The 13,066-nt window shown below is 40.5% G+C and overlaps 1 protein-coding gene across 5 annotated transcripts in view; it reads left to right on the top strand.

The window, feature by feature from the left end:
- LOC138947414 (CUB domain-containing protein 2-like) overlaps nt 1-13,066 on the top strand; it is a 37,390-nt gene that overhangs the window by 5,374 nt on the left and 18,950 nt on the right. Inside the window, exons 1-5 of one of the 5 annotated variants that reach the window (XM_070318878.1) lie at nt 3,684-3,741; nt 4,459-4,517; nt 9,207-9,290; nt 11,081-11,312; nt 11,957-12,081. In XM_070318878.1, the coding sequence (XP_070174979.1) occupies nt 4,472-4,517; nt 9,207-9,290; nt 11,081-11,312; nt 11,957-12,081 (487 nt within the window). In that variant the 5' untranslated portion in view covers nt 3,684-3,741; nt 4,459-4,471. Of the gene's footprint in view, nt 1-3,683; nt 3,742-3,774; nt 4,209-4,458; nt 4,518-9,206; nt 9,291-11,080; nt 11,313-11,956; nt 12,082-13,066 lie in introns of those variants that run through there. The other 4 variants (XM_070318879.1, XM_070318877.1, XM_070318881.1 and 1 more) reach the window with 4 other exon arrangements.

The raw sequence follows: 13,066 nt of genomic DNA, 5'->3' as shown, positions 1-13,066 counted from the left end.
TGCGAACGTGTAGACCAACTCCAGGAAAACTACCGCACAAATCTTAGGCAAAAAAAAAAAAAGGTGTGGTTACGGTAACATAGCCAAAAAAATAGGGTAGGTAGGTAGGCAATCACTTTTTTTTTTTAAACTTTTTTTTCTAATGTGTACAAATTAAACCTACTTGACAGGGAAATAAGTGTGCGACTCGAGCGCTTTCGCTTTCATTGCGTTTTCTGCACTCGCTTGTTGTTTTTTTGTTGTTGTTTTTTTGACAAATGTAATAAAAAGTTATAGGGTCGGCCCCTAAAAATAGGGTAGGTCGGGTTACCGTAACCACACCTATTTTTTTTTTAGGCCTTAGTGAAACTTTACATGGTTGTTCTTCAAAATACCATTAAGTGTTGATTGTTGGTGTGTGTCTACATGGAGGGATGATCTCATCCCATGTAGAACCCTGGCCAGATTAACGTGTTGATTGTTGGTAGTTGTCTACATGGAGGGATGATCTTATCCCATGTAGAACCCTGGCCAGATTGAAGTGTTGATTGTTGGTATGTGTCTACGTGGAGGGATGATCTTATCCCATGTAGAACTCTGGTCAGATTGAAGTGTTGATTGTTGGTATGTGTCTACGTGGAGGGATGATCTTATCCCTTGTAGAACCCTGGCCAGATTGAAGTGTTGATTGTTGGTGTGTGTCTACGTGGAGGGATGATCTTATCCCTTGTAGAACCCTGGCCAGATTGAAGTGTTGATTGTTGGTGTGTGTCTACGTGGAGGGATGATCTTATCCCTTGTAGAACCCTGGCCAGATTGAAGTGTTGATTGTTGGTATGTGTCTACGTGGAGGGATGATCTTATCCCATGTAGAACCCTGGCCAGATTGAAGTGTTGATTGTTGGTGTGTGTCTACGTGGAGGGATGATCTTATCCCTTGTAGAACCCTGGCCAGATTGAAGTGTTGATTGTTCGTGTGTGTCTACATGGAGGGATGATCTTATCCCATGTAGAACCCTGGCCAGATTGAAGTGTTGATTGTTGGTGTGTGTCTACGTGGAGGGATGATCTTATCCCATGTAGAACCCTGGCCAGATTGAAGTGTTGATTGTTGGTATGTGTCTACGTGGAGGGATGATCTTATCCCATGTAGAACCCTGGCCAGATTGAAGTGTTGATTGTTGGTATGTGTCTACGTGGAGGGATGATCTTATCCCATGTAGAACCCTGGCCAGATTGAAGTGTTGATTGTTGGTATGTGTCTACGTGGAGGGATGATCTTATCCCTTGTAGAACCCTGGCCAGATTGAAGTGTTGATTGTTGGTATGTGTCTACGTGGAGGGATGATCTTATCCCATGTAGAACCCTGGCCAGATTGAAGTGTTGATTGTTGGTATGTGTCTACGTGGAGGGATGATCTTATCCCATGTAGAACTCTAGTCAGATTGAAGTGTTGATTGTTGGTATGTGTCTACGTGGAGGGATGATCTTATCCCATGTAGAACTCTAGTCAGATTGAAGTGTTGATTGTTGGTATGGGTCTACGTGGGGGGATGATCTTATCCCATGTAGAACCCTGGCCAGATTGAAGTGTTGATTGTTGGTATGTGTCTACGTGGAGGGATGATCTTATCCCATGTAGAACCCTGGCCAGATTGAAGTGTTGATTGTTGGTATGTGTCTACGTGGAGAGATGATCTTATCCCTTGTAGAACCCTGGCCAGATTGAAGTGTTGATTGTTGGTGTGTGTCTACGTGGAGGGATGATCTTATCCCATGTAGAACCCTGGCCAGATTGAAGTGTTGATTGTTGGTATGTGTCTACGTGGAGGGATGATCTTATCCCTTGTAGAACCCTGGCCAGATTGAAGTGTTGATTGTTGGTGTGTGTCTACGTGGAGGGATGATCTTATCCCATGTAGAACCCTGGCCAGATTGAAGTGTTGATTGTTGGTGTGTGTCTACGTGGAGGGATGATCTTATCCCATGTAGAACCCTGGCCAGATTGAAGTGTTGATTGTTGGTATGTGTCTACGTGGAGGGATGATCTTATCCCATGTAGAACCCTGGCCAGATTGAAGTGTTGATTGTTGGTATGTGTCTACATGGAGGGATGATCTTATCCCATGTAGAACCCTGGCCAGATTGAAGTGTTGATTGTTGGTATGTGTCTACGTGGAGGAATGATCTTATCCCTTGTAGAACCCTGGCCAGATTGAAGTAGTAAGAAGGACTGTGCCTTTACAGGGATTATTTGGTTTTCTTGCCTTGTCTGTGTTCTGCGCGAACTTAGAATCCGGTTTCATTCTAGAATGGACCGGGTCCAGGTTGGAATTCTAACCCTGCGCAAGTACAGGGGTGCCATTCTAGAATGAAACCCTTGAATAAAGGGGGCCGTAATGTTTGTAGAGTTGTCTTCCCTTGAATTATCTCCACCTGCACCTTCCCTTTGATAAAATGGGGCTGATTTGTCTACCCCTGAAAAAATCCTTTGGCGATCTTGCGATGTCATGTCATGTCAAGAAAGTTGACACTCCTGAGTACGCAATAAACAAAGGCAGACCATAGCAAGGGGGACTACCAGGGCGGTATTGTTTGCAGGGCAGTTGTTTTTGTGATGAGAGCCGGTTGCGGCCGCTTGCAATGTCAGCGCTGTCTCCCTCTCGGAAATGTCCGTTTTTTTGACAATTTTTTTGACAGACAGACAGACAGACGGTCAGACCGACTAACCGACAGACAGACCAACAGAAGGACAGAGTGAGGTATAGAGCTGTTGTCACAGGTTTAAAAAAAAGTTGACATTATATCTTCACAATTCAGAAGACCAACTTCATGTATATGAATAAGATTAAAAGTTACAAGCGCAGCGAGATCGGCAAAACACTGTCAGTCCGGAAATTTCCGTTCGTAGCGATCAGTGCTGAGTGTCTCTCAAAATCGTAATCACTTTCAGAACATCACAATCCCAATTCACGATGTCTTTGAGTAAAGTGTAAAAAACCCGAGAAAAAAACCCAACCAAACACACACAAAACAAAAACAAACAGAAAATCCACATTTGTGGCTTTGGCTGTGTGATAGTCTAACTGAAATGACTATTCCAACTTGGACCCAAATTCCAACCTTGCGCACGGCCGATTCTAGAATGGACCAGCAACAAGGGTTTCATTCTAGAATGGCACCCCTGTACTTGCGCAGGGTTAGAATTCCAACCTGGACCCGGTCCATTCTAGAATGAAACCGGATTCTAAGTTCGCGCAGAACATCTGTATTGGTGACGCGCTTACTACGCTTACGCGTCCTAAATGGCGCGCCGTCTAGCCGCCATGCAGCGCTTCTGGACAGCTTTTTGTGTCCAACACCCGAGAGAAGCAGCGCCCTGAAGCTTATTGGCTCACTTGGGTTTGATTAATTGCAATTCTTGTTGTGCATTTTCAATCAAATCGTGCCGTAGACTTCTAGATTAAGGTATAGTGGATTCCCAAGATTTTTCAGATGCGGCAAATTCGCAAAAAACTCCCCCCCCTCCCCCCACCCCCTAAACGTCATATCAATAGTATCCCTTTAAGTATCTGACATGGATCCTATTATCTTTTTAACCGCAGAATGATTTCCACCTCTAAAGCTAAAACTGCTCTGTGCTGGCTTTTGTCGGTATGCACACCTCGATCGAGTCAGCCAGCTATTTTTGAGGAGAGGGAAGATTTGTTTATAACTTTCGGTTGTAATACTGCTGCGTACATTTTGAGATAAGGGTTATTGTGAGTTTAGAATGCGTTTTCATGGCAGAGACAGTGTTTTCGAGAGTAGCTGTTGAAAGTTTCCTCGTTTCGTTGCTGCCCGCATGCTGCTGCAATATGTGACCCTCCACCATGGAATGAGTCGCATGTCACCTTTGCATGATTTTCATATTTTTACATTTTCCTAAAGAGTTTTTAATGCTCTATCTAGTGGTGAAAACCGTTTTAGAAAAGAGCGAAAACTTGTTGAGTTATAAGCCTGTGACTAAGGTGACCCTCACACTGTTACCAGACACCGGACTTATATTAAGCCCAGCGCAGAACCGCGCGAGGTGACACACGACTCATTCTGTGGTGGAGGGTCACATATTTGCTTTCTGTGAAAGTGAAGTGCAGTTAAGTTGACAGAACAGTTAAACTAAATCGTGCGGGTGACCTACGTTGAAATGCGATAGTGCCTTTATCTGCTTAAATGTCGTCTTTGAAAGGTGAAGTGTAGTCTGGTATATCTTACTACTGTCACTGGTGTTTTGTGTAATTACAGTACAGTAGGCGGCAAAAGAAACGCAACTCATTCGCGCCCACTGTTGCGAGTGAGTTTTCGTCATTTTCAAATTGTTGTAAAATAAACCAGATAAAGTACATCAAAAAGAAAAACAGATTCGTGGAGGATATTTTATATTTCATTTTATACTCGTATAACTAAATACCACACTCCCGCCTTGTTTGCATTGTCAGTAGAAAAACAGAGATGAATTACTACTGTGTTCGACGTGAATTCCTAATGAACGACAGAGGTGAGAAATACACTATTTTTTTCAGTAACTTTCTTGTTTATCATTCAATCGTCGTCTGCCTGACTGTACGCCTGTATATCCACCCGCCTGTCTGTTGGGTACATTCTGTGTAATATTTTCCAGTGCAACATACCTAATCTTTCTTGTCTTGTATATTTTACACTCGTCGCGATATAACCTTCGTGGTTGAAAACGACGTTAAACACCAAATAAAGAAAGTAAAGAAAGTATATTTTACAGCCAGCAACCAGTGTCTTGTCTGGGTGGCCGAGTGGTAAACGCACTTGCCTCGGAAGCGAGAGGTTGCGAGTTCGACCCTGGGTCAGGGCGTTAGCAATTTTCTCCCCCCATTCCTAACCTAGGTGGTGGGTTCAAGTGCTAGTCTTTCGGATGAGACGAAAAACCGAGGTCCCGTGTACACTACATTGGGGTGTGCACGTTAAAGATCCCACGATTGACAAAAGGGTCTTTCCTGGCAAAATTGTATAGACATATATAAAAATGTCCACCAAATACCCGTGTGACTTGGAATAATAGGCCGTGAAAAGTATATACTCGCCTAACACGCTTGAGATTTACTGGCCGATGTGAATGCGTGATATATTGTGTAAAAAATTCCATCTCACACGGCATATTGTAAACGCCATGAGCCTCCCCTCTGGGAGGGTATGTGCGTAGAAATACTCACTATAATAATAATAATAATAATAATAAATCAATATTATGTTTTCCTAGCCAAAAATAAGAGGGGCTCAGAGTTTGTACATCGACATTTATCAAACAGGTTCTAATGCACTTTCGTATAATATTACCAATATTATAAATAAAATCCTTCAACAAAAAATATTGGAAGGATAATGTATATATCAGTTTAGTTTTAAGGGCTGTACATAATGCATTATATTCTTTCTTTCTTTTCTTTATTTGGTGTTTAACGTCGTTTTCAACCACGAAGGTTATATCGCGACGGGGAAAGGGGGGAGATGGGATAGAGCCACTTGTCAACTGTTTCTTGTTCACAAAAGCACTAATCAAAAATTTGCTCCAGGGGCTTGCAACGTAGTACAATATATTACCTTACTGTGAGAATGCAAGTTTCCAGTACAAAGGACTTAACATATTTTACATACAGCTTGACTAAAATCTTTACAAAAATGGACTATATGCTATACAAGAAACACTTAACAAGGGTAAAAGGAGAAACAGAATCCGTTGGTCGCCTCTTACGACATGCTGGGGAGCATCGGGTAAATTCTTTCTCGTCCCAACCAATATGGGACTCCCCCTAACCCGCGGGGGGAGCATTATATTCAAATTGTCTGGATGGTTTATAACCCCCCCTTATGACGTAGCTCTTCAAATAAAAAAATGTCACCATTTTCTTTCATAACATCCTTTACATACACAATATGACATTTTAATAAAATCATTAAATAGGAGGCATTTATGTTTATATGTGACCCTTCACGACGGAATGAGTCGCATGTCACCTTTGCATGATTTTCATATTTTTACATTTTCCTACAGAGTTTTTAATGCTCTATCCAGTGGTGAAACCCGTTTTAGAAAAGAACGAAAACTGTTTGAGCTATAAGCCTGTGACTTAGGTTATCCTCACACTGTTACCAGACACTCCCCGGACTTATATTAAGCCTAGCGCAGAACCGCACGAGATGACATGCGACTCATTTCGTGGTGGAGGGTCACATATTGTATATTCATTATTGCTCCAAATACATTGATTCTTAAGTGATATCTGAGTGACATCATACTTTTTTAAAAACATTATACGTTATTTGTATTGTTGACCGAAATATGACATTTTACACAGATCGAGACAGTCAGTGTTCCTCCGAGACCGCACTGGTGGTCGAGGTGAACAATGACTGTTAAGATCTGTGTAAAATGTCATATGTTGGTCAAAAATACAAATAACATTTATGTATCGATCGATTCTGGTTAGAATTTCTTTTGGTGTTTATGACTGAACGCACACAAACATGGGTGTTCAATTGATAATTTTGTTTATTATCAAGCCAAGTCAACAATACTTGTCTCCAACCAGCCTCTCAGAGGTTAAATTTGAATCAAGACAGGATAAACAAATACTGAAACTTGCAAAAACATGTTTGGGAATGAGCGACCAGTAATTGTGGGTGGAGTTCTGCAGACAAAAAATCCACGAGATCATAAATGAATTGTGCATATCCACAACATTTGTCATATTCAATCAACGATTGTCTTTTAATTTATACATTGCTGTCCGTTTTACTTTTTCAAATGCCCGTGTATTGAAATAAAATATAATAATATATATAATAAAAGTGAACAAAATGGAATTAATTTGATGTAAAACATGATCAGGTACGGCCAGAGACTGAGAAATAAAAACAAAATGAGAAATAAGATATGTTTTAACGACACACATTTACCTTGCACACTTAAATTTCTTCTGGACCACGTGGCAGTTATTTGGTGCATTCTTTAAATTCTCTTTGTCCAATTTTCCTCAATTAATGTTGCAGGCATACAGTTTTAACATTTTGTTTCCATCTTAAACCAAAATATTCATCTGTACATTTTTTGGGGATCCAGTCTACATAACTTCAGTCTTGTTAAAATTCAGTCCTAAATTAGAAAACTTTTAAACATATTTAAAACGTGTAATGCCTTTTTCATATCGGCTTTATCACGCAAGAAAAGAGTTACATCTTCAGCATACAGAAATAATTTTAAGATAGTGATTGGTGATACCTCAAAAGGTGACATTGGTAGATGGGTACCCTTAATATCATCCTCAAAACAGATCTTGATCGCCAAAAGGTTCAAGTGCAATAACAAAAGCCATTGGCGAGAAGGGACACCATTGACGAATACCTGTGTCCAGAGGGAAATGCTCTGATATCCATCCTGTTGTATAATTTATACAACTCTGACTGTTATTTACGAGAAGAGACACCCATCTCTTAAACTGGCGCCCATAACCAAATGTATTTAATGCAAACAAAATGAAGTCTTTGGAAATGTTGTCGAAAGCACGTCGGAAATTGACTGCCAGTAAAACTCGAGGTTTATCCAATGTATTTATAATGTCGATGGCATCATCAATGAGTCTAATCATTGTACTAATTCTTCTACCCTTCATAAAACGAACCTGATTTGTATGAACAATGTCACCAATTATAGTGGAGAGTCGTTTTGCTAAACACTTTGCAAGGATACGATAATCTGTGTAAGTTAAAGAGATCGATCTCCAGTTCCCAAGAGCATCTCTGAGTAAATCGTTTCCTTTATGAATTAAAGTTAGGACTACTTGTTTTTGAGTGGTAGATAATTTACCTTTAGTAAGTGATAATATAAAGGAGGCGTGAACAACATCCCAAATATTGGACCAAATTGGGTTTTTTTGCTTTTTTTTATTTTTTATAAAAGAAGGTGGTGAGGCCATCAATGCCCGGTGCAGAATCGTTATTTGATAATGTTAAGGCAACTGTTAATTCCTCTTTAATGATATCAGTCGTGGTTGAAAACGACGTTAAACACCAAATAAAGAAAGAAATATCAGTTTCCAAATCTCCTTTTTGGTAACTGGAGAGGGCTGGTATATCCAAACCATGTACACATTCCTTTGCATTCGTTTTTATTAAATTCGGAACGTTTTTTATATGAATGTTAATAAAAGCGTACCTGTTCTTTCATTATGTGTATTAGGTACCCTGCCGTCATCTGTTTGCAACTCATCAATAATTATCATATTTGCTTTACTTTTCAAAATTAAAAAATAATTAGTGTTGTTTTCACCTTCTTCTATAAACTTAACGCAGAAACTCTTAGTCTCTTCTAATGAAAAAAAACTTCCAGTTCTTTTTAAAAAAAAAATCGGTTTTTATCAAAAATGTCATATCCTGTAAATTATTGGCAAATAAAATATCTGTTTTGTCTAATTACCTCTGAAGAAAAAGCTGATAATTATTTTGTTTTGGCTTCCTTCCAGCTGCATAGGCTGTACATTCGTACTTTCAATAACAGGTCACACATAAACTAGTTTTTTAATAACAATTCATCAATCGAATCATTCATTAAATTAATAAAACATTTATCGTGCAATAACTGGTTATTCAATTTCCAATAAGAAGGACTACGTTCAATATTCAGAAATTGAATTTTCAATTAAAACAATCGATGATCTGTGTCGGGTAATAAAATAATGTTACAGAACAGGGTTTTATCAAAGAAAATATCAGAGACAAAAATATAATCCAGACGACGGGCTATAAAGGGACCCTTCCTACTCCAGGAGAACTCATTTTTCGACAGTATGAAACAGCCGCCATACATCACTCAAAACATTATGCTTTTCACCACTTACAATATGTAATTCGTTATTCAAAACACAATCAAAATCACCACAAATGATTTTCTCAACATCTACAGTTTCAAGACACTCGTTCACTTGTTTCTATAATTGACTTTTTTCCAAAGAATTATTTGAAGAAGAAAAAAACGTTCACCAAATAAAAGTCGAATTATTTTCAAAATTAATTTGTAAACATAATGTTATTTCTGTTTTAAAAACTATTTCTTCATCGCAAACAAAACTCTTTTTTAAAAGGATAATTTGCCCTATGCTTTGAAATGTAAATGACGAATGCTGAGTTGTATAAGCATTTGCTTAACTTGTTTCAATAGGTCAGCATGGACGCTGGCCCATCCGAGATGTCCTAACTGCTGTGCTGGTGATTTTCTTGCAGCTATGTGTCGCGCACAAACGAGGTAAGCAACCCTTGTGATCAGTGTTGCTCGAGAATTCGTGCTCTGTATGTAGGGGTTGGTGGTGGGGGGGGGGGGAGGGGGGGGGGGGGGTCCGAGTAACGGTACATGATCGTTTACGTAAGAAATTTGGAATTGAATTGATGTCAAAGAAAGCAGAAACTATTGGTGTGGCCAAAATCGTGTTTGCCCTCCCTAGTTAACGAACGAAAATGCTTCTTGAGGGTCACTTGGCTTGAAAAGTTAGTGTACATGACAGTTACTTTGCAGTTAAGATAGCCAGAACAATGCAGCCAACAAGTTTATATAATGGGTCAATTTTAATGTGAGTTTGTTTTTAACTTTCAAATACAGAAGTGGCATAATATTGACTGTTTAACAGGTTGAATTGAGAAATGAAATGCGTGCCGTTTTATCAATAAAGGTAATGCTATTTTTTTAACATAGAAATTTGAAAACTCTACTATGCTATGCTAACTTAATATTTCTCTCCCCAGAACTAGCGTCTATTTGGGACATGACGTGGTTATATGCCAGGACAATGTGAAAACGCTAGGCACCTGTATCTTTTATACCTTGTATGTATTTGTGTTGGTTTAAACAGTGTTTTATTCAACAATGTATGGATATATAATACTAGATGAATAACCGCTTCGCCGGGTACGGCTTCGCCGGGAAGAAGTAGTGTGCACCGTACGAAGGAAGGGAGATAAACGCGCAAAACACTGGAGAAGATAAGGAAGAGTGATACCCGGCTTCGCCGGGACAGTGACCTTCTAAAAATAGTAACGGGAATATGGATTGAGCGTTGTGTTCTAAAAATAGTAACGGGAATATGGATTGACGCCACACGAAGGAAGGGAGATAAACGCAAAACACTGGAGAAGATAAGGAAGAGTTACTGTGAATGGATCTGGGAAGATGAACAGAAAAACCAAAATCGGTTCAGCGCTGCGCGCTGAGAGCACGTGTTGAAAATTCTCATCGACCAGGTTGTGTCCGGGGTCTACCTGAATATGCCCACCAAATTTGAAGCAGATCCATCGAGAACTTTGGCCGTGCATCGCGAACACACACACACAGACACAAACACAGACACACACACACACACACACACACACACACACACACACACACACACACACGCACAAGTCGTATATATATATATATATAGTATATAATAAGCAAGTTTAGGATCAACATCAAGCTATAAGCTTATAGTGGTGATCCTAATATTGTTTTGTTCGCTTGCATTGATCTATTTTAACGTTAGAGATCTGCATCTCTGTGATGGTTAGAGTGCAAGGATTGATATATTTTAACTTTAGAGATCTGCATCTCTGTGATGGTTAGTGTGCGAGGATTGATATATTGTAACTTTAGAGATCTGCATCTCTGTGATGGTTAGTGTGCGAGGATTGATATATTTTAACTTTAGAGATCTACATCTCTGTGATGGTTAGTGTGCGAGGATTGATATATTTTAACTTTAGAGATCTACATCTCTGTGATGATTGGTAGTGTGCGAGGATTGATATATTTTAACTTTAGACTACATCTCTATGATGGTTAGTGTGCGAGGATTGATATATTTTAACTTTAGAGATCTACATCTCTGTGATGGTTAGTGTGCGAGGATTGATATATTTTAACTTTAGAGATCTACATCTCTGTGATGGTTAGTGTGCGAGGATTGATATATTTTAACTTTAGAGATCTACATCTCTGTGATGGTTAGTGTGCGAGGATTGATATATTTTAACTTTAGAGATCTACATCTCTGTGATGGTTAGTGTGCGAGGAAGTTCGGGAGGTGAACGTCAACCACTGGAGACTAGACGTGGGCAGCGACAACTTGTACCAGTACTTGGAAGGATCGTGCACGTGGAACATTACAGTGGACGAGGGTTACACTATACTTGCCGGCATACATGTTCAGACAATGCTATGGAGTCCGGACTGCAGAAGGGAACACTTCAAGTTCTACGATGACGACAGCCTTTCTGATGGGACTCTGTTGAACACGTGAGTTACTTTTCCGCATAGTGTCCTAGTTATCCAGCCAGCACGCCCAGATGTGCCCCAGATTGCTCCAGATGTGCTCACATATGGGGCCGATCTTGGCAACCCATAATAGGAACCATACTGGAAGCGCAAATCGTATTGGGTCCCATCTGAGCAATACAAATGCTCCCCACATGTGGCCCATTTTGGGCCAGGATGCATTCAACATGCAGCCCACTTTGAGCCAGGGCGCGCCCCACGTTGGGCCTAGATGCACCCCACATGCTGCCAGCACTGAACCAGGGAGCACCCCACATAATACACCCTATATACTCCCCCCTCCTCCCCCCCCCCCCCCCCGATTCCCCATCTATGTTTAAAAAAATGTGTCAAAACTTGACTAAATGTCATAAAAAGTGATTGTTTTAATGTTAGTGCATGTATTTAAATTAATGTCCTTGAATTGTTTTATAGCTGCGTGTGATGGGTGTGCTTGGCTGGAGTGAATGGAGTGAAAACCGCAATTTTCAAAACGAATTCCTAAACTTGAGCAATGAAAGATTCTGTATTCGGTATTTACTCGATCGCCTATCTGCTTCCTAATCTATCTCTCTTGTTTTGTCAATACTGGAAAGGTACATTGGCTTGACTGATTTGTTTAACAGGTTCTGTGGAGGCACCAGCTATGTGGAGTCAAGTTCCAACGAACTGCTGACCGAGTTTTATGCAGAGGGGACTACTGGATACACTTATACCAGCGTTGAGTATCATGCTGTGAACGAAACAAATGGTAAGCCGACCATGCTGGGTGAAAATGTTTAGATACAAGTGAAAACAAGAAATTCCTCCGAGGTAGGAAAAACACCCCCGTCCTTACCATTCTCACTGCCACCAACTGAGAAGGCACTGCTAACAAGTGTGGTTAAAATAAGTTGATTGAGTGGACAAAGAGACAGGCGGAGAAAAAGACAAATCAATATAACTCTTTCTGTAACACCTACTGACCGCATACAGAAAACAAAAGATCCCGAAAAAAAAAATCGGTTTGCGCTGCGCGCTGAGAGCAGGTATTGAAATATCTCATCGACCAGATTTTGTCCGGGGTGTATCTGCCGCTTCGCCGGGTAGCAAGTAGAGCCGAATACCCGGCTTGAGTGGCGCACTGTACGCCGGCTTCGAACCATGGACCCGTCAAGCTTCGGTCCCTTCCAGACTCGTGGAATGGGAACAGCACGAACATGATTCAGGGGCCATAATGCCATTCCTGATCATATCATGTCGAGTCCCATACTTGTCGACGACGCCCTAGGTACCACATCACAAACAGAACTGTGCAATACACAGGTGTTTTCTACAGACACACTCAAACACACACACACAGAGAAGCCGTATATATATATCTATATCTATTGTATAAATATATAGAGATAGATGAGAGTGTATTTTTCGCGTGGCTATAAATTGATTCGACCTTTGCACTTTTACAGTGAGGATAATTTACGGGTCCAATTTACGTTCTGGACACTGCGGTGACCTTCTAAAAATAGTAACAGAACGCCGGGAATATCCGAAGATGCCCCCCCCTCATACTACAGTGCACCATACGAAGGAAGGGAGGTAAACGCTGAAAACATGGAGAAGATAAGGAAGAGTTATGCCGTAGTTGATCCCCCCAAAAAACCAAAATCCACCAATAACTCCCTAACCGTGTGTTTGACTGGTCCCAATTTTTGTAAGGACCGTCTCAGGAATGTATAGAACCTGTTCACCAAGTT

Source organism: Littorina saxatilis, linkage group LG14, assembly GCF_037325665.1.
Source record: "Littorina saxatilis isolate snail1 linkage group LG14, US_GU_Lsax_2.0, whole genome shotgun sequence".
NCBI lineage: Eukaryota > Metazoa > Mollusca > Gastropoda > Littorinimorpha > Littorinidae > Littorina > Littorina saxatilis.
Note: the sequence above shows the minus strand (reverse complement) of the source record. Positions and strands in the feature narration are given on the sequence as shown.